The sequence below is a fragment of the Daphnia magna genome, linkage group LG3, assembly GCF_020631705.1.
Source record: "Daphnia magna isolate NIES linkage group LG3, ASM2063170v1.1, whole genome shotgun sequence".
In the NCBI taxonomy this organism is placed as follows: domain Eukaryota; kingdom Metazoa; phylum Arthropoda; class Branchiopoda; order Diplostraca; family Daphniidae; genus Daphnia; species Daphnia magna.
The window spans coordinates 2,873,317-2,901,304 of NC_059184.1; the positions used below are offsets into that span (position 1 = coordinate 2,873,317).

General features: G+C 43.6%; 1 protein-coding gene across 4 annotated transcripts; it reads left to right on the top strand.

Moving 5' to 3' along the window:
- The first annotated feature begins 887 nt into the window (after positions 1 to 887).
- Positions 888 to 27,982, top strand: LOC116918971 (rap guanine nucleotide exchange factor 4). Of its 4 annotated transcripts, XM_045171092.1 has the most exons (22): positions 888 to 1,418; positions 4,641 to 4,783; positions 4,868 to 4,983; positions 13,472 to 13,684; positions 17,166 to 17,355; positions 20,653 to 20,945; positions 21,026 to 21,272; positions 21,368 to 21,566; positions 21,655 to 21,800; positions 22,041 to 22,185; positions 23,843 to 24,037; positions 24,187 to 24,526; positions 25,089 to 25,179; positions 25,259 to 25,471; positions 25,546 to 25,692; positions 25,762 to 25,862; positions 25,965 to 26,090; positions 26,198 to 26,376; positions 26,462 to 26,567; positions 26,634 to 26,757; positions 26,838 to 26,963; positions 27,091 to 27,982. In XM_045171092.1, exons 1-22 carry the CDS (start codon positions 1,381 to 1,383, stop codon positions 27,213 to 27,215), a joined length of 3,603 nt encoding a protein of 1,200 aa, XP_045027027.1. In that variant the 5' UTR covers positions 888 to 1,380; the 3' UTR covers positions 27,216 to 27,982. The 4 variants fall into 4 exon arrangements, with proteins under 4 accessions (XP_045027027.1, XP_045027028.1, XP_045027026.1 ...); XM_045171093.1 differs by lacking the exons at positions 888 to 1,418; positions 4,641 to 4,783; positions 4,868 to 4,983 and adding an exon at positions 8,620 to 9,400; XM_045171091.1 differs by lacking the exons at positions 888 to 1,418; positions 4,641 to 4,783; positions 4,868 to 4,983; positions 13,472 to 13,684 and having other exon boundaries at positions 16,143 to 17,355; positions 26,838 to 26,951.
- The last annotated feature ends 6 nt before the right edge of the window (positions 27,983 to 27,988 follow it).

Genomic DNA, 27,988 nt, shown 5'->3' on the forward strand with positions numbered 1-27,988 from the left:
GGCATGAAATAGCTATATTTCTCCGTTGAATGTGATAGATCGCCTTCCCTCGTTTGCTTGTCCTTTTGTGTTACGTGTTTCCCGTTCGCGTTATTCTTATACCCAACACTCTGTCCAATTAATCACCGTAAGTCTTCACCCGAATTTCTGGAACTTGAGAAAATCCTCCCACCTTTTGCTTTGTTTCGTGCCCTCAATTGAGGGCTTTACTACTCCATTGGATCTACGGTTTGGTCGACTGAATTCTTATTTACTTTCTTTTCGTCGATGTTTCTTATACGACAGCCGTCCATGTCTTTGTTGGGAGGGATATACAATGTCTTACCATCCTGTAGTCAATGGTTTTGGCCACGCCTTGATTTCATGTGATGTCCCATGGTGGGTCCCAATGGGGAGGAGATCCCGTCGAGACACAATCAGCAACAGCTTTTAGCTGCTGCTCGTTGTGTGTGTGCTCACTTTCATGGACGACACAACCGTCCATAGGGGCGTGCGCGCGCGCGTACCGGCAAAAATAAGCGAAAAAGAAACGAAAGAAGAAGTTCTTAACATCAATAGCAAGATGAGAATTTTCCTTCCTTTCTCTTGGTTGAGGAATGTCTGTGTGATGAGATGAGACGCCAACGTGATTACAAGCAGACAATCTTTATTAGGACGATGATGATTAAACCAGTTTCATTGTTAGTGCTTTTCTCCATCTCCAGCGTAGATATGAAACGGAACTGATACCCAACACCACCCACACGGTCGATGAGGTTTTCGGCTATAAAAAAAAAAAAAAAAACTATCTATTTTGTGTGTGTGTGTGTATGTGTAATTCTCGTGAGTCTCTTTTTCTCCTGTTAACGTTTGCGCTTGCGCACCGGGTCTTCAGCGTTCTCGGTTCAATTGGGTCTCTCATTCGCCTCAGCGTTCGGTGTCGGGTCTTGTCGTTTTCCCGCACGTGGATGACGGACGCTGTGTTCTTCGCGCGTCTATCCCACCGTTTCACTAGTAGCTGCGAGACTTTCGGGCGTTGCGGCGGTCGCCCATCGTTCCCCGCTCTGTTCCACCTACGGTTTTTTAATTTTCAGATTTGTCGTTTTACGCGCCACGGAGAATTGAAATCTTGTTTTTGTTTAGTCGTCCAGTGTGTACTTTATTATTTATTTTTTTTTTGCCTGTGATTTGCGTGAATTCTGGTTGATATCGTTACCATCGCCCCCTAAAAAAAGAAGAAAGAAATTTTTTTTGAAACTTATCCGGATGCGGAATTATTGGTAGATGTTGCAGTCTCAACTTAACAGTGGTCCAGCTGCTCAAGATGCCTTGAAACATTTCCCCTTTAGTTCAATTGTGCATTTTTAGTCAGAATCAAACACAATCAACCAAAAGATTGCCATGGATTCTCATCATTGGACTTCGTCTTTCGATACAAGGTAACTGACGAATCGCACGGTCCGTTTGTTTGTCGACGCTATCTGGGTATTGCCCTCAATCTGAGGTCAAACGTTAGCAGATGGTGAGAAGGCAAAAGCGATCTGCTTGATTATGCATGACCCGCTTGATATCGCTGCGTTACGGGAAACGCTGACGTGTGCCAGCCCCGGAACCACCTGTTTTACGATTCAGTTTTATTTTATTTTATTCCCCCCCCCCCCTCCTCCGCCGAAATAATCTGCCGCGTTTAGTAAATTGCGCTTGAAAAAGTACGCAATATTATTTCGATATCGTTCCAGTTGATGTGTTTTTTTTTTTTTTTTTTTTGTTTTGTCGTGGCGATGGCCTATCGATTTTTGTTTTGCCGATTTGTCGGTCGATTTGTGCGTCTCCCTGTGTGCGGATGTTTGGCCCAAGTTGAACGTGATCGATAAAAGGTGTAGTCCCGGAGTCGAGCTCCCCCCTTTCTCCAGTTCTCTTGCGACTCGCTGTTGATCACAAATAGGGAGAGAGTCATTTCCTGTCTCATCCTCTATGTTGCTTTTTAGTCGTGAACCTCGTGATTATATTCACGTTTTCCCTTTTTCTTTTTCTTTTCTTTTATTTAAAATTGTTTTTTTCGTTGGCTCGGGCCTCCATTTACGGAAGCTACTTGTTGTTTTCGCCTTTTGATGTTATCTTCTTTTGCATTGGGCAGGGTATTAAATAATTTGTCAGTTTCCGCAAGATTTATGACCGAGATTTATCAAGTGACCGTCTTTTTCCTACTATGTTAGAAGTTGTCACATGATAAAGACTCTTCCGTCGCATGAACCACTGAAGGCTAAGGGGGTATCTATCGTACGTCCATTACAAAGCCAATGGAAAATGAAAAAAGGGCAATTTTTTGTGTTAAAGCCGATCGTCTTTTAAATGTGATGTGATCTTTTTGACAGTCGAATGGCAATAATAAAATGCCATGTCTTCTGGCTAACGAAATCAATCATCCACGACAACGACAATGACGACTAGCAAAGGCGGATCAACTTTTTCCTTTTTTTTTCTTTCCTCGATGTTCTCGTGCGTCATCTCCGATTAGATCTAGACGCCAATCTCTTGCTATTGATGTCCTCTGAAATCCCTAAATAGAGGGATGAGTAGAAAAATAAAATATAGATGGATGAAAAAGTAACGTGGGAGAACAGCCAGTGGGTGCCGGTATAATCACCTGCTGATCCACCTCCTGAAAAAAAAAATAAATAAATATAATAATATACGTATATATAAAAAGCGGGATCAATCGGCCTAATGTTTACTTCCCGTTAGAGGGAGGGAGAAAAAAAAAACCACGAAAAAAAAAAATCAATGTTCTATACTGTTTATCTAAGCATAAGGCGAGGTCTCAGCTGATGTCGTAAGTCCATCCTTGTGTATTTTTCCATTGTACCATATGAAGCCTCTTCCGTTTTTTTGTTTTTGTACTTGTTTCATCATTGCCTTATCGATCGTTTTTCGTAGAAATAGACTTGCATATGATCGCTTTTATGTAACATAACGGAGGGAAACTCGTTTAGGGATACTCAATCAACAACTAAGTTACGGATTCGAACTTGCTCGGGTAAAAACTGTTGACTCACAAATCCACAAATGGACGAGAAAGAGAACATTGAATCGATGGTGAAACATACGCCGTGAGATCAGCTCAGTGACTCGACTAACGCAACAAGTGGCACCTGTGCGTCTCCTTGATGTAAAAAAAAATTGTTTTTTTTTTACCCACTCCATTTCCGTAATGAAACTTTGTTGTGTGAGGCAGACAGGTAAAGTACAATCATAAACTTCATGTTGAGGCAAAAAAAAATATATATCATATTTCCCGCTTCACCGTGATCCGCGGTACTGCTTTCAAGATCCGCAGCCAAAGGACACGGGGACTATTTTAAGATGCGTGGATCCCATCCTAGGTGATGGAGGGTGGAGGGGAGCAAAGAAGAAGATCAATACGGAAAGGCAGGAAAGATTATTCCACCTTTGAAAAGGCAGCTCACTTTATTGGTACGAGTAAGAGAACTGGTGTATTATTCGTTCGTCATTAGAACGTTCGTTCGCATCGCCTAGTATTCAAACACGAAACTATTCTAGCAATTACTTTAGCTCTCTGTTTTGCTGTTCCAAAAGGAGACGAAATGCTGTTGAAGTTCGCCTTTTTTTTTTCTTTTCTTTGTTGTTTGGCCTGTGCTCGTGCGTGCCATTCACATACCACGGTTGCATATACATAAACATCGGTTGGCCAAACAAAAGCCGGCGATGCTTTTCTTTTGCCATTGTTGGTTGTCTACGGGCTTCCATGTTAGTGAGTAAGTAGTTCGCCGTACACACGAATTGTCTACGTGGGATACCCCACGCTGGATACCTGAGATCTTCACCATTGTAGTTGGGCCAAGTATATCCCTGGTGCAATGCAATCGCATATACGTGCAACAGTGGAACAACAACAACAACAAAAAGCATAGAAAGGGAGTTAGGGAGCAAGGAGCTTACCTATTGGCTGTAGCCACTCAACGCGGGAATTTTCTTTTTTTTTTCTTGTGTGTGCTGACAGAGAAAAGCCAAAGTTGAGTTTCATCATCTTTAATATACGTTATACTATGCGTGTATTTTTATGAGCTTTCGTATTTCGTCGAAATCCTCCTACGTGCAGTGATGCGAGTGTATTTTGCTCGGCACCATTGTAGCTCATGGTACCCATCCAATCGGATCGGAATTGGTTGATATAGTATTGGTCCCCGCCCTATGTCGGTCGCATACGTACACATGTAGCTGGTCCATAAAAAAGAAAGGGGCAGAATGAGAAAGAATGGCCGGGGCACATCCAGCGAATTTTTGTCCTCCTTACTTTTTGAGACGGAAGAGTGGCAACTTGTAGCAGCCCAGCGATCGATTGCCCTTGCACATTTTCAACCGTCTACATTTTCCTTTTCTTTTGGCCTCTTTTCTTTATGATTAGCTTTATCGACTATCTATACACGGCCACTTCCTATTCTTTCTTCCGCTGCTTCCGATCAGACTTGTCGATCGATTTCCAATGGCCACATCGTTGGTCTTTTCTTAAATAGTTCGATTGCTCCCCCTAGAATCTTTTTCCATCCGTCGTTTGTCTTTTATTTAGTTGTTGCAACTTTGAAAATCGATATTGTTTTTTGTTTTTTCTCACTTATCTTACGCATCTGTTTTGTAATTAGATCGTCGGAGCGTCGGGCCGGAGATGTGGAAGTAATAGCCGCTTATTTGCATAAATGGCGCTGTCTAGATTCTCTCAGCAACTCTTTACTCCGGCGTCTGGCATCCGTCGCTTATCTCGAGGACCTCGACGACGGCGTTACACGTAACATTGCCAAATTTCCACAACAAATTTGGTACCAACTAACCTCTTTTTTTTCCAATGTTTTTCATGGATTTCGTTGTATAGTGTACCGACAAGGCGACCGCGGGACCAATTGGTATTTCATTCTCAGCGGCGAAATCGTCATGGCCACTTGTAGCGATCGCAGTGACAACAAGGACGCCAGTAGCAGTTTCCGCCATGTGAGTTCATTTAAAGATAATTTATTTTTTTATTTTTTTCTCCTCGTTTTACCCGACCGAAGTTGCCTTTTTACCTAAAGGCAGAAGCATTTTTCAATCTCTTCTTTTTTCTTTTGTTTGTTTTGCGTCTGGATAAAATGTCATGCAATCAGGGAAAAAAGAATGGGTAAGAGAATGCCGTTAAAATGATTTTTAACGGTGCCAAAAATAATTGTGGACACATTGAAATTGACGAGCTCTTGCGTCTTTACGTCAACGTGCCGAGCAACGGCTCGTCGGTCTTAGATATTCTTCGCTTTGTGTTTACCGATGCGCTGATTGTTTACCTGCTCTCCCTATCCATCCCGAAAGGCCGCCCTTTTCTCGTTTCGCCCACGCCGCTTTTTCAATATCGTCTCAAAAATGTCTATCGTTCTCTTTATTGTTGTCTTTGAACACAAAGAAAAAATGAGGGCGCTCGTAGGAAATAAAAGAACTGTGTCGATTTCCCATTCGGCTGGATTTCGTTATTGACATTGCGCTGGAATCGAAAGTTACGTCACTTATGCAATCCAACTTCATTCTTTTTCGCCTTGGCTTTTTATTTTCCAGCGTGAATTCATAATTGCCGTCCGTCCTGTACGATAGCCATTACAAACATCTGGCGTTGACCTTTTACCCAATTGTCCCATATGCATCGTTATCGTCATAATGGCTTTATTATTGAGTTTTGACTAGACGTGCCCCGTTGCCCTTCGCCATTCTATTTTAATAGTTTAATTATTCAGTTGATTTATGTAAGAGACGATCGGCTTCTGTTTTATTTGTCTCACGTTCACGTGCATTTCGTACGCAAGTTTTTATCAGCTGACAGACAGATCGACAAAGTCGAGCAACATTTACGATGTTGAATTATTCCATCTTGTGCCCTACTTCTCGAAGATCCACAGAGTCCCCCCCCCCCATTTAATTCCAAGAGCTGGCGCAATGCAAACACGTCATTGTTTGATAGATTCGGGACTGTGAGCGTTCAGTGTAGACCTATAACCCCATCTATTCATCCATGAAAAGTTGATGACGGCAAAAGGGTTTGAAACTTGCGCTAGTTTTTAACTTTGAGCCATCAAAGAAAGCAAACCTTTTGTGTGTGTGTGTGTGTCTCTTTACGGCGGTTGCAGACGTGACGAAAGAAAGGGCTGGACCTAAAACAGCCTTCGTCTGCACACGTTTGAAATCGTCAATTATTTCGCGGCACTTTTCTTTCTTCCGTGTTGTTGATTATTAGCATTCAACTAGAGCAGCCTTCGCCAATTGAATTTGAGCATAATCATATTTAAAAGAACCCACCGTGTTGTACGCGACTGCCTCCTTTGCTATTCGCCTAAGTGAATCGAGCTTCCATTAGCTATTCGCGTGAGTGTCTTTACGCGAAAAATGAGTGCGCACTTTAGGCGATTGGCAAAAACACTGGGCTCGAGTGAATATTCCTTTGTTGCCTTTCTGGCATTTTGCCTTTAAAACTTTTATTTTTGGCCCCCTTTTTTTATTTTATTTTATTTTTTGTCGCGAAATTTGGGATGTTGCCTTGTGTAATACGTGGGTCGTCTGTTTTTCTTTACGGGTGTGCAAAGGGAAATAGTCGGCCGAACTTTGGAGCCAATTACGGGAGCTCGCATGAGCTAATAAATTCAATCTCATTTGAAACTTTGATCGCCTCCCCTCTGTCGTCCTTTGCTGTTCCATTCAATTGCGCTTGATAAATGCTCTTCTCCGAATTTCTCGCCAATACGGACTAGCACTTTCTCTTTGAATCAACCGTTTTTCTTGCCTTTGCTGACGCTGCATTCTAGAGAAGAAGAAAGAAGAAGAAAAACTAAGTCGATTTGATGGCACTTTTAGTCTTTTCCCATTCGACCTGATCCGGCCAGAAGGGAAAACATCCTACACAAACACTTTTGCATTCTATTTATTTCATTTTTTCTAGCGAGGACGTTGTTGGTCTGTCGTCGTTGCCAAATGTCCAGGATGATGCAACTTCTTACTAGCACGATGGTCTGCGCTTCCGAGTTTCCACCCTTTTCGAATCGCGCCGTTTAATTTGAAACTGGACCTTTTTTCCTCTTGTTTGAAAAAAAAAAACTCGAAAGTTTCCATCATGTCGTCCACTCGTCGATGTAGCCAATCGGTTACTCTGACAAATAGCAATGTCGTTTTCTTTTCCTTAGCATCTCCGCCGTGCAAAGGCAATTTCAGATGGGATCTCGTCTTGTCGTCCATTTGAACTGCGTTTTGACGATCGATGCGGACCGACGGGGATTGACGACGGAAACGACACAAACGTTTGCAAAGGGGATACAAAATCAAACGGATGGAAAGAATCAATAGACGAACCGCTCGCTCCACTTCTCGAAGAGGTGGTGCCACCGGAGCTACGGTAAACAGTAGAACGTTGAAACCAGAGCGGACCCCCCTCTCATTCCGTCGCTTCAATGCCTTCCGCCTTTTTATTCGATTCTTTTCGTTCTACCCGACAATAGCGATTTTTTAAAATTCTTTTGCGGCTTGACTTAGTCGACAATAAAAGCAACGCGCATTCACAGGCCGTCGTGGCCGAAGAATCGACGCTTTCATCTAACGATTTGCTTTGTGTGAATTTTTTTTTTTTGAGAGCAAAAAGTGTTGAGTCTTACGCACATGACACCCAACAAAGAGAATAGAGACAAGTGGTGGATTATTTATTGTCGCCAAAGTTTTATCCCCCCCACCTTATTTTTTTTTTCTTTTTCCTCTCGGCAATGAAAATTCAAAGTGGGACGAAACTCTTTTTCCCAGAAAGAAAAGAAAAACGTCTCGTGGGCCCGCGTTTTGTTGTAGTTCAATTCTTCCGCTTTTGTGCGCTCTTTCAAGCTTTTTTCCGATCAATTTCCTCGTTTCTTTTTTTTGTGTGTGTGCAATTGCAATTGCAATTGATTGAAACACGGCCATTGGCCGGCACCCATTTTTATGTGTAAACCCAATAGCAGCAACGGGGTCATGCAGTCGCTATCCACCTCAGTCGTACAGTTTTATTTTTGTATTTTTTTTTTTTTTGTCTTCTTTTCGGGAAAGGATCCCCTGCGTGAAATGACGTTTCCCCCGTGGGTTTGGCCATTATTGCCGGCATCGATCGATCCGACAACTACAACTCACACCTTGTCGTGCTAAAAAAACTTTGCGACGCCCATTAAATTCAGCCGCTGCGGGAACTGCCGCGTGAATGTGCCCAACTTGAATACCAAACCCCCTTTTTTTTAACACTTTTTCCCCGTCTTTTTTTTTTCTGAATTATTATTTATGGGTATATCATTTTGGTTTTACAGTTTTTTCTTTTATTTTTTTTTTTAATTTCTCTCAATATATTTAATAGCATTGGATCACGCTCAGCTGCTTTTCTAGCGTGAATCGGCACTTTCGTGGCCATTTCCCCCTTTTAATTCCTACCGTCGGCCCCTCTCTCCTCTCCGTTCAGCTATTTTATTTGTTTTCGCCTGCATCTGGCCTTTTGTTTTGTTGCTCGGTCGGCTCGCGTGTTGCTGTGGTTGCAGCCGACGCCTCTGTGCCGTGTCATGTGACCGTGTTGGATAATAGTTACCCAGGTGACGACAGGCTCACACAACACGTACAGGACATTCTATGTCAAGTGTACCGTCGACTCTAGACGTGGACCGTTGACTCGATCGTGACGTCTTTTTTTCGTTCCGGTTGATCCCCCCTTCCCCCTTAGTTGCGTGGATACCATCCGCACATGGATAAATTCCAAAATGAGAGTTTGCGTGTGAGTGATGTGTACGGAAAAAGCGAACGGAAATTCGGTGCTATTCCGCTTGAGAAAGAAGGACGGCATCCTTAAAAGCAAAATCGTTGGCCCAGTGTTCACCTTTTGAAAACTTGAAACGCGATCGATCCAACCGACCGGCGGTTATATCTGTGCGTAGCGCGTGATCTGCAAACGTTCTCTCCTTTCTCTGGAATCTGGATGCAGGAAAATGAGATGTATTTTCTCTTTTAAATAGCTTTTAATGACCGGCGTTAGAAAAAGTGAAGTGTCTCCGACGAGCAAACAGATTTCCAGCAGTTTTCCCTAGACAGTTTCTTGTCTCGGCTTTTGTGATACGCTGCATGTAAATATTCAAGCGGGCAGGGAACGAAAAACATTAAAGGAGATGGGCGGATGGAAGTAGTCAATATCGACTGCCACGAGTCGTCCAAAATGTCAATTTGCCAAACATTGATCCATTTTCCCGTCTGTCGATTCTGCCTTTCTTGAGTACCGTCCGTTAAGTGTTCCATGACATTGCGTCTACTACGCCGGTTGTTCCGTCAGAAAATAGAAAAACTAACGGAGCAAATGTTGCCGTGGCGTGGCATTTATCATTGCAATCGACCTGACCTCCTAGCCGTATGTTTCCCCTTCTCTAAATGAATCACTTTGTTTACTGCCATCTTCGTTTGTGAATGACTTCGTGTCGTACGTTATTTGTTTTTCACTTCAAACAAACATTTCTGCTGTCGTAAAGGGACAGCTCATCCGTTATCTTTATCGCCATCTTTATGTGAGGGCTGTGTCCACAAATGTCCCACCGCAATTATTTCGTGTGTGACACATCATCAACGCGTGACGCCCTTCTTAACTAGAACAGCTCACACACACACGGACACCCCGTGGTCTGTTGACAAACGTGTAGATATTTGTATGCGCAGCAAGGCCCGTAGTTGGGTTGTCTAGCCGTTAGATTAGCTCGGCTGATAACACCAAAAGAATTGTCAAGTTTAGCTAATTATCAAGTCATTTATTTTTTTTTTACAACCCACATATTAGGGGCGCTTGTCCGTTGTGTGTAAAGACAATAAAAGTTTTGGATTTCCTATTTATTTTTTTTTTTTACGTGCCATCGTTCGATGGATTGTTGTCGGAATGAGGTACACCCCTGAGCCCCTATTTGTTGGCGCTCGTAATTTGATCGCGTGATCCGCATCCGTAATAGAACCAACATGGGGATTTGGCCGACAATTCGATCAGACTCTGTGTTTACTTTTGTGCTCCCTGTTTTTTTTCTCCTTTTAAAGGCGGTAAATCAGTGGCTATCGTTTGCAAATCATTTCTCTAATAAACTCAAATTTGATTCGTTTTCTCTGAAATCAACTTTGGCTTTTGTTGCTGCACGTTTGCCCAAACGGGACGAAACTTTGTGAAAGGATGGTCCGCTTGGATGGACGAAAGTTAATTTGATTTTCGTGCCTTACAAAATTCGCCATAGCGATACAGCATACTTAAACAATGGAGTCTTTACTCGGTCAGAGTAACGGTGGTGCGCAGAATAGAGACACGATGGAAATGTAATCGGGTGCGGGGATGTTTCGACGCAAGAAACGCTGGCGTGAAACTGATGAGCCGGCACTAATTATAATGGGTGGACGTACACTAGAATAACCCCTCGTGATTGGATTTCGTCCGTCCGCACTCTCTCGTTGGCCCACTCATCCACTACCAATGTTTCTGTCTGTATACACCGTGTTAACTTAACCACCATCCCCAATGATGATATGTTAGGATGGGTAAACAAAAAAATAGAGAGAAATAAAAAGGGGGGACAAGAGGAGCTGATAACGAACGTGTCCCGCTTGCCATTCTGTACGTGAGCTATGCATTTGGATGGAAAATGTGCTCCGATATTAGCGCCGACGGGAATGGAAAGACGTCAAAAATACTTAATTGCATCGATTGTCAGCAGAGAATGGATTGGCCTGGCGCATCAATCGAATCGATTGCCGCTTGCATGTAAATTAGCGTGAAAGTGTTTGCCTTTGATGTACGTTGTCTTGACTTGGATTTGCGTGCGGTATCCGTTGAAAAACATGCCGTTTTTTCCCCCCTTTTTTCTGCGCATCCGAACTCAATTTCGCAGCTAAAAGCATCGACCATTGACTTTTTTTTTTATTATTATTCCATCCGCTCGCAACTTCTCCCTTTTCAAATAATAATAATAATAAAAAAAAAAGATTTAACATCTGCTTCTCTATTACACACGTCGTCTCGCTGTCAACTCCACTGCTGGATGTATTTAATTATCCACAGCTCGTTCAGCTCACCCGCACTGACGACAACTTTTTCCGAGCCGACGATTCCCAATTTTTTTTTTTTTATTTTCCCCCATCGCTTTTCTGTCTAAACCAAGTCATCTAACTGATGGTATAATAAGGCACAACTCATATTGCCAAAAAGTTGGTGCTGCTTTGGTCCCCCAAAAAAAAAGAGAGGGGGTTTGGGGTGTAGACTGTGTGTATCACGTCAGACGTCTCTTCTCATGCATGTAAAACCACATCCTTATAGCCCAGTGTGCGGGTTGTATACACTCATCCGGGCGGGACCGTTAAGCGTTCATTTTGGGTCGGCTTTTTCTTCGCCTTCAACTGAACGAAACATTTTTCCCGCCGATGTTTGCACGGCTGACAGCCGCTGTGAGTGAGAGGTTCACGATCTGCTTTGCTTTCTGGAAGGGATGCGAGGATAAGGAAAGTTGTTGCAATAACTTTTGTGCGCATGCAGGGAAATGGTGAAGCAAAGAACTTTATTTTCCCCCTACTTCCTGCGTCGAAATGAAATGCAAATTTTGAATATTTCTTTCGATGAATCTCTTATAGCGATGCTACTTCCTATCGATGTTTTTAGAAAGATTGTGAGAATGGCGATGGATTTTGTCGGAAGCGGAAAACCTGTGTGATGAGTGTGCACTCTGATATTTGAACGCGCGCCATATTTTCAAGGGCTGAAATGTCTACTTGTTTGACGCTTCGCCGAGCGTTTTATATCCCGAGACAGGCTCTTCATCGATCGGCTCAGGTTTTTTTTTGTTGTTGCCGTTCGCGGAGCTGCTGCGTTGTTTGCTCGAGCTACGCAATTGGTTTTTGTGTTGTTGCATACATTAAAAATAGAGTAAGAAAAAGTGTATCCGACATGATCACCCAATGTCGAAACAGCTGGCGCTATAGGGATGCAGTAGCTTTGGATGCATAGTGGAGGATGCACGACGATTTCAAGTGAAAAGTTTTCATCCGCACACATCCAGAATTGAACAACAAAAAAAACAACATCGAATCGGGGTAATGGTGCGTTAAAAGGTAGAATTGGGCGACAAAGTCGGTGGTTTTACTTGTACACACAGCGAAACGCTCCTAAATATAGTTTTGAGCAAGAAGTTGCGACTCTCGCTTCGTCATTTCGAAGCATCTCCTTTGCCTAAGAGCCGATGAAAAGCGAAAGAAACTGCGAAGGAGGAGCTATTCTAGTTAGCCATGTATAGACTATTATGGGCTAATGTATGAACGGGTGACATAGGCTTCTTTCATGAATTATAGCACGTCCGCTAGATGAGTTCTTTTCTATACTTTCTTCGCTACCTTATCTTTTCTAAAGAGAGAACCTATTTTCGTTTTTCTTTTTCTCTTTCCATCCGCCTTTTTAAAAAGAAAATCATGTAGAGCTACTGTGTAATCTGTTGCCGGTTTTTACGGATTCGATTACCTCATGGTAGCCGGTTAGCGTAAGCGACTTGCTTCGGTCGCATTGAATGTCTCGTACGAAATTGGGGCTTATAGATGGTAGACGTTTGTTCTGTTCACTAGCGAAGGGGGGCAAGCAAAAAGGAAAGAAATATTATTAGGTGGATCCGGATAGAATTGGAGATGAGATATTTGAGAGAGGGAACGTCTGGGATAAACAAGGAGGAAAAATGGGGAGAACATCAACAACAAGAGCCGAAAGATGACATCGTCCATGTCGTCATAATTGGGACGTCTTTTCTTCCATTTGGTCGCGCGCAATAGCCGATTCGCATCCATTTGTTCCTTTCACTTCCTGCTGCTACTCGAGCAACAGCGTTTTGTGTATTCCGTCTGTAGCCCTCCATCATTTTCTCAAGTCCCCGCCGTGTGTTATTGAAATTCGAATCCGCAGTCTGCCTCCTTGTTCCCCTCATATTTCCCTCTCATTTTCCATTTTCATTGCGTCATTAAATAATTGTTTTTATTGATTTTTCTAATATTTTTTTAACGTCGGAAGAAAAGATTGGTTTTCCTCCCACTTTGTCTTATGCAAAGTTCCTAATCCATCGCTGACGCAATTAGTTATTTTGAGCTATTCCACCAATGGGTTCACCTTTTTCATCGAATAAAAAGCAAATCGGCTGTGCGTGAAAAGGAGAAAGGAAAATGGCTATCGACAAAATCGAGACGAGGAATAGCATTGATTAAAATTGCGCAGTTTGATGCGAATCGTACGCAGCTGCTGTGCTCATCAAAATATTCATGAACTCTTTGTCGATTGCCTGTTGCAAAACCTTTTTGGCCATCAATGTTGCGCCTGATTGCTTTCAATCAAATCTTCACCTGCTCTTCTTCATTTTTCCGCATTCAAATGATATTTAAATCCCTTCTATAAATAATTATAATTTGTTGTTTGTTTTTTCAATAGCATTCGTCAAATAATGGGCCTTCGCCATCGTCCTCTTCGTCGTCTTGTTCGCCTCTGACATCGGCAGCGACTTATAGTCGACGGTTGCTCGGACGCGGCAGTTGGTTCGGTGATTCGGTTCTCGACGATTCGCCCCGCGACGCCACCGCCTCCACCCGCGGGCCGTGCAAGTTGTTGCGCGTCGAACAACGTGACTTCCGCTCACTATGGCAGGTAAGGCCAACAACCAGCTCTATACCCCCCCGTATTATTATTCTTTCCTCTTTCCCCCTCCCCATATCTATAAGTTAACGATGTCTTAGAGGATGGTGAAATACGTCGTTATATCCATGACGAAAAGAAGAAGAAGAAGAAAAAAGGGGGAGGGTGCCTTTTTGGTAGATTGATGATCCGCACCGGAATAATGCCTGGGCAACTGTCGTTTGTTGTTGCTCTCGGCTATTCTGTAAAAGGAAAATAAAAGGCAGACGACAGTAACAACAACAGCATTGACGTCGTTTGGCTTGGCCTCCTCTCTCTAATGGGTCCTGGAGAGAGACGGGGAATCGGTAAAGGACTTGATGCGAAATCATCACTGTATGTCGTATTGCATACGGACACTGCGAAAAAGGGTCGCATGTATGGAGACACATACATACGACAAAGGTGGGTGGGTGGGTGTGTATATGAGGTCTACGTGGAAGAGGAAAGAAATCGATCGGTGCGTCTGTAAGGGCAACTAGCGGAACAAAGTGAAAACTAAAAGAAAGGGGAAAAAAATGCATTTGAAATACATGCAAGCAAGCCGTGGCATTATACATAGACGGGATCAATGAGCATTCGGGGCTGCTGTATTCTTTGCATAAGCAATAAAAAATACAACGGTGTGTCTAGTCTGATTGGATCGATAAACAAAAAAATCGTCCGATTTTTGCGATAACGTCCGTATACAAATCTAATTTGTCCTGATATCATCCTAATTTTGTCGGTCCGCACAACGATGACGGCCATCGACGGGTTGACGTCACTTATGCTTGATGGATGGGGTGGGTATGTTGGCAGCCGTTGTGCGCCATGACAGCCAATAACAATGAGAAAAAGTCGTCAGCCATTGGCGAAAAAGAAAAGACTATCAAATCAGCAGATAAAAACAGCTTTACATAGTGGGCCTTTAACCGACAGCTGGAACACATTTTTTTTTGTTTAACAAGTCGTTCCGTCCACATGTCATTGGGCCGTCTGCTATATAGAGGGGGGCAACTCGGAAAAAAAAAATGGACTTTTGCTATTCGTCGTGTTTTGTTTTTTTTCGTAGGAAGACTCGAAGATGACAGGTTGACAACACGTGGTTCGCATAAAGAAACGACACTTTTTTTGTGTGTGTTGCTTAGGTCCCCTCACTGGAACATATTTCAGCTGGATCTCATTTGTTTGCTTCGAGGGATAGGGACGCGTCATGTTTAAGAGGGAGGTAACTGGGCACGAGTGAACTGTGCCACCCGTCGTTTCTTTTTTTTTTTTTGTGAGTCAGCCGGAAGTTTTTCCACCATCCGTGCATACATAAAGTCTTCCGCAGTTATAGGGGAAAAAATCGAAAAATCTTTTCTTTATTCAGTGGAGCAATTCGCCCTTTTTTTTTTTTCTTTGCTTCCAGTTCGTCTGTAACCGAGCGCAAAAAAAGGAAACAAAGCCGCCTCCGCTCCGGCCGGAAAAAAAAAAGAAGGGGGGGTCTAAAAGGAGAGACAGCCGTTAGCAGTTGTTTTGTGCATACTCGCACAACTATACGTAGAGCTATAGAAAACAGACGGTTATATGACCTATATGTCAAGTGCTGGACCATATGGTGGCCACCTTTTATTTATTTTTTTGGTCCCTGTATTTGCTGTACAAAAAAAGAGGGGGGGGGGAGCATTTGTCCCCTTCGAGTTAAAGTTGAAAAAACAAAATAATTAAGTCATTTCAAGTCGGTAGGAATTGAGGCTCAATCAAAATGGATACTCGCGTAAGGTGGGATTCGTGGGAAATGGATGGTGGTCGGACGGATCGCTATCGGAAACGTGTAAAAGTGCAACGGTCGTCCATTTTTGCTGCCATTAGCAACAAGACGACTCTAGCACCGACTGGCCAAGCGTTCTTGTTCATGCCATTGTCCGCCTTGGAACGGATCATTTTTCACTTGTTCATTTCACTGTATTATTATTACTATCATTATTATTGTTGGGTGTGGTAGTGGTGGGGGGGACTTTTAAGAGAGCGGGATTGGCTGAAAAGGAATCGAATAACTCGAAGTAAAGATGCCATTCGTAAAAATCTGCTATACAGCACGTGATTTTCTTCGTCTCTTCCCCCCTTTTTCTTTACAACAGCTATAAGAAGGGGAAAGGATGGGGGGGGGGCACTCCATCAGTTAGGAATCAATGGATGTTTTTCATTTTTGGAAATAGGGAGGAAAACTAGGCAGGAGAGAGAGAGAGCGTGGCGGTGTCGAATTCTCCGTGTGATTGTATTTCCTTCTCTCTCTCTCTTTCTCTCGAAAAATAAAAACCCAGTTCCGCTTTTTGTCGTCCATTTAATGTTGAAAACTCGCCCCCCCCCCCTTCTTTCCCGTTCCCCACAACCACCCGATCTCTCTATCCCCCTGAGAAAGCGCTCGTCTTCATCCCTCGTTAAGTGAAACGCAACAGCTCGCAGAGGCCATCAAGTGTTGAGCCGACGAGAAGAAGAGGTTCAGTCGAGAGTAGTCGAGCCGAGTTGCAACAAGTGTCCCCCATCCACCCACCTTTTTTTCTTGTTATCGCCGCACTGGCCAGTTGTTTCTTGTTGCAGAAGAGCGGCCCAAAGTTCTGTTGCGATTACAAATCGATCGTCCGTGTGTACATGTGCGTGGACTAGCCTTACCAACTGAATGACGAGTGACGATTTATTGATGGAGTCGGTCCCGATGGACCGGCTGTCCAGTTGTTCACTGGACAGCGTCATCGGCTACTTGGATCAACTTTTGGCAAGGAATAAAGAAACAGTCGATGGGGTGGTGATGCGATCTGCATCTCCCACGCAGCGCGAGCCGAAGGACGAGACCGACGGTCGGAAGACGTTGAGCCCTTCATCGGATCGCGTTCGATCCAATTTCGCGGACGAAGAAGAAGAATGCATCCAGCGAGTGATGGACTTGTCTTTTGCTTCCGTCTACGAAATGCCTGCGTCATCGAATGTCGGCCATTCGATGATGCCCGTCCGATCGGTTATTGGATGTCAAAAAGTGATGACCGTCCTCAGCGAGTCGCTCGATCCGCCCGAATCGTTGGACAGCGGAGTCGAAAGTAACAAATCGGACGACGAGTGTCAGACCAATGGCAGCCATTCGCCCGTCGCGTGCGCCAGTTTGGGCGATAAAGGTCGCAATTACGCCATCCCGTTGCATCAACACGATTATCAGAATTTGATCAGTTGCTCGCCTTTGCAGCAGCGACGGCCGGCTCGCCGGAATCATTCGCTAGCTTTGTCCAACTGTCGAACGAGTCGAACCAATCGAAACCGTCAAGATGGTGGCCGCGATCACATTCCGAACGTTGGCCGTCACGACAAGAAAACGATGAAAGAGGACAAATTTTACGAGATCTGTTTGGGTCATTTGTGCTGGCAAATGGAAGCCGGAAACAGCGCCGCCGGAACTGGACTCGGTTTTGATCGATGGATCTCCATTTTCTCGTTGCAGAAACATCAGGACGAGTTGATTCAACTGTCGGCCAATCCTTCGTCTCCATCCGCTTCGTCACCGGCCAATCACCGCAAACACAGTCATCATCAACCGCAGTCTCATCAGCCAGGTGGCAAAAGGCAATCGCAACGTCATCACAGCACCGGTGGCATCAGCAGTCGTCAAGGATCGCAAGAAAACAACAACTGTAAGTTTTTCACGATTCTTTTTTAGTTTTTCTTGGAAAAAGAAACAAACAATTAGTACTCTCATTTGTGCGGAGCAGGTTATTAAGAAATTACTTACAAAAATAAAAATATCAGATTGAAAATAACGAGAAAAAGGAAATCCTGTTCTGATATGAAGAAGGGTAAGCAGCTTAGAATAGCATCACCTATTAAGGACTGCGATATAACACAAGCCCGTATATCTACTCTATTCTTTCGACCGAACTTTGTTTTCTCTGTGTGTGTGTGGGGGGGTGTGTGTAGACCATAGAGGCTGATTGCCTTTCTTTAGGTTTGATTGTTTCTTCAAGAAAGAAGAATCGTCATACTTTTTATAGACTATTTGAGGATAGGCCTGTGTAATATATAGAAAAGAAACCCCCCGCATGATTGTGTTTGGATGATTTACAATCAGTTTTGACTCTTGTTCGTTGGGACCTTCTACAGTTCCACTGGCTTCACACAATGACTGGAATCTTTTCTTCATTTGCCCTTCTCTTCGTTATGGACTTTGTGTGTGAAACAGACAAGGGCGGCTCTAACGAAGGACGGGAAAGACACACCCTTGCAGCATAACCCACCTCTAGTGGCTGCTCGATGACGTTCTACCCCCCTCGTCATCTTCTTTCCTTTTCTCCCTAATAATCAGTACATGATTTTGAGTTTTTCTCTCTTTTTTTTGTTGTTGCCTAGATGTTTGATTGGTTAGTTGATGACGATGGAAGGCGATCATATTATAAAGGGTAGGGAGAGTTGGTAAGCAACCGAGCGTAGTAAATTGAGTCATCATGGCGTCAAGACAAGTCATAATCATCCATATGTACCGTTACAGTGTGCGTATCTCGTACCCGGCAGGTCCCTTATTACGTTGGCCCGTGGGTTTCTTTAATGATGTGCCCGCGCCGCCTTCTCCTACGGCCGGAAGGAACTCAATATCTCGCATTCTTGGAAAACGGTTAAATATTTAGATTTTATGCATCAAATGCAGTTTTGCGCTTCGTTTACAAGTAGAGCTAGTGGCAAAAGTATAGGCAAAAATACGTAACAATAAATCCGAATTTCAAAAAAATGCGTTAGAAAATGTCTGATTTCACCGTATTTCTAAGAATACGACAGTCTAATTTTAAAGTTTCCAAATGAGTAGTAGGTTGTTGAAACTTTTGGCGAGAAAAAACAACGAAGGGACCCTTAGTTTTCGAATGGCAAAAGACCGTGAGTTGACATGGTACGCACGTACACGCCCCTTACGATCACAATGCACTTTTCTCAGTTTTGTTTTTTCTTCTTCTTCCTTAAGGATTCCTCTTCTCGTTTCCTCTGCGAAGCGGAAGAGCATCGTCTGCATTCTGCAAACAGGGTAAACATCCGAGTGGACAAACAAAACAAGAGGGGCAACATGAGACAATGCGATAGATCTCATGGCCTATTATGTTTTAGGACTCGTGTTCTCTTTTTGTTTTGCCAGAATAGAATCTGTGAACGCGATCATGAGAAAATCAAAGAGCCGAAAACAAAACAAAACAACAAAAAAAAATCTAAAGAGAAAATAGTGTAAGTCTTAATTTTAAAAGAAAAGCTTGCCAGTTTTTATTGTAGGTAATACCCAAGTTTCACAGAGGCAAATGGCCAATCAATACACCCACCCATAGCGAGCTATTATGTTCAAAAGCACTTTTTGAGTGTAGGTGTGTGTGTGCGTGTCTAATTATGGCAGGATCGAAATCAGTAGCCGTTGGGACAACGATCTATTTTTTTAAATTCTTTTTATTAATACTTTCCTCCCATGATTCTGTAATGAAATAGCGGTGACGCCCTGTACTAACGCGACTAGCCGCGAAGCTGGAAAAAGCGGAGCACCACACCCACACTGATATTATATACATCAATAAAAGAAAAAGAAAATTGTGGGGTCTGGCTGAGCAGGGGGAGATACTACCCTACTTTTCTACTTCTTTTTCTCTCTCTCTCTCTCTCTCTTTCTCTTTTGTGTCCTTTTTTCCATATGGACTTAGCTTGTTGTTCTGGTTTATTTATGAAGGAAACTGGAATCCGCAGTAAAGGCCATATATTTTTCCCCCATTTTTGCTTCTCCTTCCTTTGTTAAGATTGGGTTCAACGAGTCTGACAGTTGCTAAGGAAAAACGAGGCACAAAGATGTGGGCATAAATTGTGAACCTTTAATCACACAACCTCTTCTTATATTATGCCATCCGCCACCATTTTTCTTTATTGGCGAAAACTCTTCTCGCTCTCTCAACGGCCGTCGTTGAAAATCTCGTGTTTCAGACAACTTCGATCCTCTTTAATAAATTGGGTTCGGATGTTGTGTCTTCTCTTGCAACTGTCCCGTTTTCAATTGGCCCCACCCAGAGATAGAAATGTCATTTCGTTTTTTGTTTGTTTTTTTCTTTCTTGTCTCGTTTAACGAACACTACCACTTCCTGAAGAACGACCGAAAGTTCTCAACTGGCAACTTGTCAACTAACTAACGTCAACTGCGCGGAAACAGTGTACACATAAGAAAGCCCAATCGATAGAGCAAAAAAAAAAATTAAATAGAAAGAGCTTTTGAATTTCGTGACTCGTTCTCAAAATTCCCGCCTCCTCATTTCTCACTTCCGTCAACTACAGGCAACTAAATCAAAAGCAGACTCTATTTATACAATCCTTTGATCGCATGAAAAAGAAAACATAATAACAATCATTAAAGCAAACAAAAAGCGAAATTGTTGTCCTTCATTTCATTTGTTTAAAAAGAATATTATTCAATTATGGGCGATGACTTGGTGAATTGATGGTTGACAATTTTATTTAAAAAAAAAAAAGGGGAGTGACCTCACCCGCGTTACAAGCGTGGGACGTCAGACATGTCAGCTGGGACATCATTGATTGGCCTGGCCATCCGTTTGAATTATTTCTACATCAACATGTCAAAAAAACGGTGACATTTTGTACACGAGTAGCTGCCCGCCCGATTTATTGACCACATGACTGAATCGATTCGATTCAGAAATCGAAATCCCAATTTATTCTCGTCTCGATTTTGAGATATTATTGCGCCAAATAAATGTACAAATAAACGATGTATGCAAAACTCCCCTTTGATCTTGTGCAACGCTCACAGCCCGTCATATGCAGCAGCTCTGTTTACATATCGTTTTTACTCATTCCGGACTGGAGGGCCGGCTGCCCAGCAACGAGAAATTTGATCATGCATCTCTTGAACGAAATAATAATATATCTATATTGAATCATTTTTTGGCTCGCTCTTTTTCTAGCTAATAACGGAAGGAGTAGTTCGACGTCCGGCGGATTGGGTATCCCTTCTAGGGAGCCGTCGCTGGCCGACGCGAATATCAACAGCAGCAAATCGCCGTCGTCGCCACAGCGTCAGGAGCGCAATCCGTCGGTTGTCAGCGCTACGGCAGTCGATGGCGGTGCCACGACGGCCAGCGGAAACGGACGCAGCAATCCTTCGCCACCGAGCAACGCTCAGCAAACAACGGCCCCTGCCGGCCAACCGACCGGCCAAACGGGACCCAACAGCAATCAAATCGCCCAACTTACTTTGGTAAAACAAAAACAAAAATTAAGGCCGGTGTGACGTTTAGCCATTGGACTAACATTTTTGATTGTTTGCTTTTGTTTTAGTCGCCCAGTGAACGCGCCATGATGATGGGCAAAGTTTTGAAAACGCTCATCATGGCAGCGTCTTCGGCGTCGCCCGCCTCCGCCCTCATCCGTGACCGTAAAGTACCCGGACGTGGCACCGTTCGTCACTGCCTGGTCGGCACGGAAATGGTCGATTGGCTGCTCGGCCTCAGTCCCGAAGTGCACAGCCGTGCCCAAGCGTCCGCCATGTGGCAGGTCTTGCTGGACGAGCAAGTCATCCTAGCCCGTAAGTGAAATGAAAATCCCGTACTCAACTTGCTGTTCTCATTCATTTCGATTGCGTTCAACTAATTGAATTGTTCGTCCTTTTGCTGCTGCCAGTGTCGAAGGAACATCAATTTAAAGACAAGTTCGTCTTCTACCGATTCCACGAAGACGCCGAGGGGCGAGGAGACGGCCCCGCTGGTCGCAAACCGAGTCAGGACGTGGTGCGCGACGCCCAACAGAAGAAGGACGAAGTGATCTCGACGTTGACTCAACTGGCACCCGATGCCGTCCTCAAAGCCATCCTAAGAAAACCGTAAGTATTATTAGATTTTGCCCGTGGCCGCGCTCGATACGGCGGCCGACGACGCTCTCCATGTCACTACACAAACATCGTTAAACAGGACTCACGACCGGTCCCCCGACGATTTGGAGATCATCTACGAAGAGTTGGTGCACATCAGGGCCCTGTCGCATCTGTCGACCACCGTCAAACGAGAGTTGGCCAACATAATCGTCTTTGAATCACATCCACGAGCAGAAACTGTCTGTAAGTTGTTTTTCTTTTCTTTTTCCTTTTTACCTCTTGTTTGTGTGTGTGTGTGTGTGTGTGTGTTTCGTGCCTCACGTCAGTGCGATATCACGTCCAGTTTTTTTGTTTGTTTTTTTTTCAACGATCTTTTTGCCCTTAAAAGAAGAGCGACCCCCCGCACAAAAAAAAGGGGGAAGTTGACACGCAATTCTGATTCGTATTATTTTTTTGTTTCTTTTCTTGGCGATATATCCGCAGTGTTTAATCAAGGAGACGAAGGCGTGTCGTGGTACGTTATACTCAAAGGCTCCGTTAACGTCGTCATCCATGGCAAGGGCGTTGTCACGACGCTGCAAGACGGCGACGATTTCGGCCAGTTGGCGCTCATCAACAACGCACCCAGGTAAAATTTCACTTGGGAAAAGTTTTAAAAGATAATTTAATTTTGACAAAAAAATATATTCGGTCAGTGGGAATTTTTTGTGTGTGTGTGCGCGCCTCCTCCCCACAAGTTTTGGGGGCAGGCGGAGAGCGACGATGATGGATCATTTTCGATTAAATAATCTGGCCGCCATAACGAGCCTCGGGCAGTCTAGCGTTTGGACGAGAGACGAAACATTTTCAGTTAGTCGTCGTATTCCCTTTTGACAATCCGTCCAACCGACCGAACTTTTCATCATCAAAGAGTTTTCCGTGTATAAATTTGATTGCCATGAATTTGATTGGTAATGTCTGACAATCAATCCCCAGATAGTCTTTATGTCACTAGGTTCCTTTTGATCCGGAAAAATGGGGCCTGGTTTTCATTGCTATCAACCAAGTAATAGGACGATCCCCATTGACTGTCACCCAGCAGCTAAAACTCTATTACAGATGGCCTCTTGCGATGATTCTTAGATAGCTAAGAATAAAACGAATGTGACGGCTGGGAGGACGGTCTTCTCGTTCTTGATCATCATCATCATCGCTGATTGATGATCTACGATCCATAGCGCCATCCACTGCAACCGGCCAGATAAACGCACACAGACACCAGTAGTGTGTTTGGCTTATACAGTGTATCGTGTTATGATGGCCGGCCTTCTTTTCCGCCCGTTTCTCATTTTCCGCTTTACGGTCGGCGTAGTTTCTAACACAAGGGACCGCGGTGGGTAACGGGGGAACGGAACGAGATGGCCAATATGGATCTGCCGGAATAGCCCTGCCACGAACGTGATCGTGAGTTCGCATATATCCGGAAACAAACGACCGAGCTCTTTCCATTATGGATTGAGGCTAAAGAAGAAGAAAAAGAAAAAACAAAAAGGGAAAATTGGATGAATAGTTAAGACAATTGGGAAGAGGGGGGAAGCAAAAGTGCTATGGGTTTCTGTGCTGCCGAACCATCGAAGGCTATTTTGCGCTAGTTGGCACTTCACTTGGCACACTATTTTTGACCCCCCGACGACTCGTGTGAGCGGACCCACGCATCCATAAAAATGGAACTCACTTACCAAATGATGGCCCTGCAGTCAAAGATAAAAACGAAACACAATGTGTGAACACCGTCACGCGGATCTGCTTGGTCCCGGAGGCGGCATGAGAAACGCAGTAGTTTTATTGCATTTAAAAATAAATAAAAAAGAGAGAAAGAAAGAAAAATAAAATATGAGGGAGTACACAATAGATCGATAATAGGCTGACCAGTTTACACACATTACCGAGTTTTGTGTGTGTGTGTGTCGGACGTGTGCACGTTGACCCCGTTAGAAGGATAGATGGGGAGGATATGGGATACGTTTCATCATCGGGCCGCACCCTGGAGAATAGGGAAATGGCGTATTTTCAATTGTATTCAATGCGAATTATTCCCGTGTAATGGAATGGATTTTTGCCAGCAACGAAACATAAAAAACAAAAACAAAAAAAAACGTTATTGATGAATAATATGTCTGCATATTTTTCATTGGTAGATTGTGCGTGTGTGGCTCCATCTGGACGGGGAAAATTTTGTTAAAATTGGATATCGCTTTACAAAATAAAATTTATTTATTATTATTGTTTTTTGTTTTCGTTTGCAGAGCTGCGACTATCATCACGAGGGAAGACGGCTGTCAGTTCCTGCGCGTGGACAAGGACGATTTTAATCGAATCCTGCGCGACGTCGAAGCCAACACGGTCCGGCTCAAGGAGCACGGACGTGACGTCCTCGTTTTGGAGAAGGTCAGCGCCAATCCGAGCGCAGCTCATCGACATTCCGCCTCTTCACACTACAAGTGAGTGGATGAAAAACTTCAAGACCCTTTTATTTTTATTTTTATTTTTTTTAACTGGACATGGGTCTCAGGATGTCACGTGACATTTTCTTCATATTCTTTTATTTATTCATATTCATTTTTTTTTTTTTGTTTCTTAACGCGCGCAGGTATACGGTGATGGCGGGAATGCCGCAAAAGATGCTGGAACATTTATTGGAAACGCGTTTGGATGCGAGGCATTTGAGCGTCCGCGACGAGGATATCATCCGACCTTATTCGTCTGCTACGGACATGTTCCTCGACGACTTCCTGTTGACGCACATCATGTTCATGCCGACGCACCAGCTGATCACGGAGCTGATGAGGAACTACCGGATCGAATCGCCAACGCAGGACAAGGAATTCGTCGTGGCCAGCAAATCACGTGTCGTTAATTTCGTCTACCAGTGGGTCACCAGCATTCGCGATCCAGTCTTTGACGAGACCATCACTCATTCTTTCTTCGAGGTGCGTTTATTACGTTGTTGATTAAGGCCTTGCGCGTAACATGCCCCTTTAGTGGCCCTCCGGCGAAAATTCAATGCCCACCATCCATTCCCCGGTACCGAATCCCCTTGCCTGCCCTTTATCAAGTGCCATGATAATGGCCGGCTTGTGATGTTCGATTATTATGCAAGTAACGTTCGTGTCTGTGGGGATCTTTAAATACTTGACGAAATGGCATTGTCCGTTCCCTCTCGTTCACCTGCCCTTCCGGGGGGGTTCAAACGAGGAATATAAGAAAATAGGAAAGGGGATGATTGGTGTAACCCATACACCATTCGAGCACCGAGCTGTTTGATGCCCTCGGGCTTTCTGTACTGAGCGGCTAGCTCCAATGATTTGTGTGGAAAAACGAGAGCCACAACGCCCGAAGACTCTGGGCTGACGTAATCATCGTGAACAATAGCTCATCCGGGTGGCTGTTTTTGTCGGCTACCATTGCTGCCCAGTCGATGGGACTTTTATTGATTATTTTCTTTTGTTTCTATTTTTATTTTTTTTTCTTGCGTGTCTCTAAAATGAATAGCAATTGCACAGCGAAGTCCACGCTGATGCCCGGCTTTACCACACGTTAAGAGAAGAAGCTGCCATGCTGGATCACGTTCAAGAGCTGCTAGGTGAGACAAAAAATTCAAAGGCGATTACTCAATTAGATCCAATAGTGAAACTCGTCCGTGTTTGTTTTTGTTGTTGAAGGAGAGTACCGTGCGGCCAGACAACAGGGTGGATCGTTGGCGACGTTAACGTGGACGTTGCCTGCCGGAGGGCAATCGGTCGTCCTGTTTTCCGCGGTCAACGCGGCAGCCACAGCTGCTGCAGCCGCCGGCAACAGAAAGAACAGCGGCGAATCGAACGCGGCCAGTGCCTTTAGTGCGGAAAAGAGACGACCCATCCGCGCTGATGACGACAGTAATGATTTATTTTTTTTTGTTTGTGTTCCGAGGAGCGAAATCTCACGATCACGCTTTTTACTTGTTTGACAGTCATCTTCCGCGTGTACTGCGCCGACCATACATATTGCACGTTGCGGCAACCCGTCAACGCCACGGCAGAGACTATTAAACTCAACGCCGCCGACAAGTTAGGCCTACGCCACGAGGAACTTGTGTTAGCTGAAATCAAATCCAATGGTACATTGCAATTCAGATTTTTTTTTTGTTTTGAGGGATTGTTTGATAAATTCTTTTGCTAATGCACAGGTGAAAAGTCCGTGATTAGCGATACCGAGGTTAGCATTGCCACTTGCTTGTCCATCAACGGACGCATTTTTGTTTCACCCAAAGACCACCTCGACGCCATGGTATGTTATTATGCAAAAATGTATTCAACTTTTCAATTAAAATGAAGAATTTAAAAAATAAAATAAAATTTGTTTCTTTGTTCCGTGCCATGGTGTCATCAGACGGTGCTGCCCGACCAGGAAGGACCTTCCGACGGGACATGTAACGAGCTGGAAATGTTTAGCACGCGAGAGTTAGCTTATTACATCACCCTGATCGATTGGGATCTTTTCTGTTCTGTTCACGAGGTAAGCACACGAGCCATTCACTTTGCTGGATTCTCATTTTGATTGATGGCGCTAACCAGTCCGTTTCTAAACTTTTTCCGATTAAAATTTGCTTCTCGTCGATGTAGTATGAGCTGCTGTATCACGTTGCCGGAGCACAACCCTTCCGCAAGATCAAGTCCAACCTAGATCTATTTTTGCGCCGTTTCAATGAAATCCAGTACTGGGTTGTCACGGAAATTTGCCTGGCCAACACGTTGGGCAAAAGAGTCCAACTGTTACGCAAATTCATCAAATTAGCCGCTTAGTAAGCAACTCGATCTTTGGTGATTCCTTTGTTTTCGTTTTCATGATCGTGTTTTTTTTTTTTTTTTTATTGTTTCGCTTTCAAGTTGCAAAGAGTTCCAGAACTTGAACGCTTTCTTTGCGCTCGTCATGGGTCTGAGTAACGTGGCCGTCAGTCGTCTGACTCAGACTTGGGAACGTCTTCCGTCCAAGGTATTTTCGTGCACAGTAAACTTCGATTTCAACCTGAAATTTCAGTGAATATTTTCTATTGTCTAGTTGAGGAAAATGTTTAACGAGTTTGACGGTTTAATCGAACCATCACGCAATCACCGGGCATACCGGATCGCTGTGGGGAAACTCCAGCCGCCCATTCTTCCCTTCATGCCTTTACTTTTGAAAGGTGCGCCCCACTTATTTGTTGTATAATTTATCAAAAAATTGACTGTTCAATCTCCGTTTTTTTGATCGATCGTGTGACAGATATGACGTTTACGCACGAGGGTAATCGGACTCTACTCGACAGCGCCGGATTGATCAATTTCGAGAAGATGCACATGCTGGCCCAGACGATGCGAACTCTCCGCTACTGCCGAAGTCGGCAACTACGTAACTTTATTTTTATTTTTTTTTTTTTTTTTCATTTTTTGTTAATATTTTTTGTTATCTATTGAACTACCCAGAAGATCATCAATTCTAAACATTTTTTAAAAATTTATTTATTAAATTTTTGTAGTGCTGCAACCGCCAACTCCGCGTAGCGAACAGGAAGTCCGCAACTACATTCGTAATTTGAGGGTCATCGATAATCAGCGCATCTTGACCGGCCTCTCACAGCGACTCGAGCCGAAACGGGCCTGAATTCTTTTGAAAGCATATCACCACGCAGCCTACTATTATTTACCAAATAGTCCCAGAATTCCGTAAAAAGAAAGGTGATTTTTTTAAAACTAGTAGATAGATGAAAGGAAGATACCATTTCGACAGAAATTTTTTGCACAAAACGCTTACATCTTTCCTTTTGCCTCGATATTTCCGAGTGTGTTTCCAAAGTCCGAATTGCGATACGTTCTACGCACATCATTCTTTCCATAGGCGTTCTGATCATTCTATTTTTGCTATGAATCTTACATAAAACATATTACTACTATTTTATCAAAAAAAAAACCTAAATATATATATACAGTATATTTATCAAAGATATCATGATGCAGTTTCCTATCCAGATCCCTGTGTGTGAATTTGCCTCCATTTTGATGCTAGGCGTGTTTGTTACATTCTTAATCATTGTTTTCTCAGTCCACACTGTTTAGCGCAAGTTTAAAGAGGCCTACGGACGTCAAAACTGTTCATTTGGTTTACTGTATATCTTGGTTTTGAAGAATGCTAATGAAAATCTATGGCCGTTCCGAGTTCATTTGTCATTCTCTTTTACGTTTTATAGAGCCAGTTCAAATTTGCGCCTTGTTGTGGTACGTCTTCATCAACCAATCTTATTCATCAACGTCCAAATTATAATCCATGTTCCCTATATAAACTTATCTTGTGACACTTTTGTATTATTTCAATTTCGAGTCTTGGCCATTCTGATCTTGAAGGGGGGAAAAATATATATGTTTCAATCATAATTGCTT

Excerpts from the sequence above, each read along its gene's own strand:
- LOC116918971 (XM_045171090.1), top strand. The coding sequence starts at position 16,356 with ATGACGAGTGACGATTTATTGATGGAGTCGGTCCCGATGGACCGGCTG. Across the intron at positions 21,567-21,654 it reads AAAGCCATCCTAAGAAAACC|GACTCACGACCGGTCCCCCG; the intron begins GTAAGTATTATT and ends ATCGTTAAACAG. Across the intron at positions 25,863-25,964 it reads AAGACCACCTCGACGCCATG|ACGGTGCTGCCCGACCAGGA; the intron begins GTATGTTATTAT and ends TGGTGTCATCAG.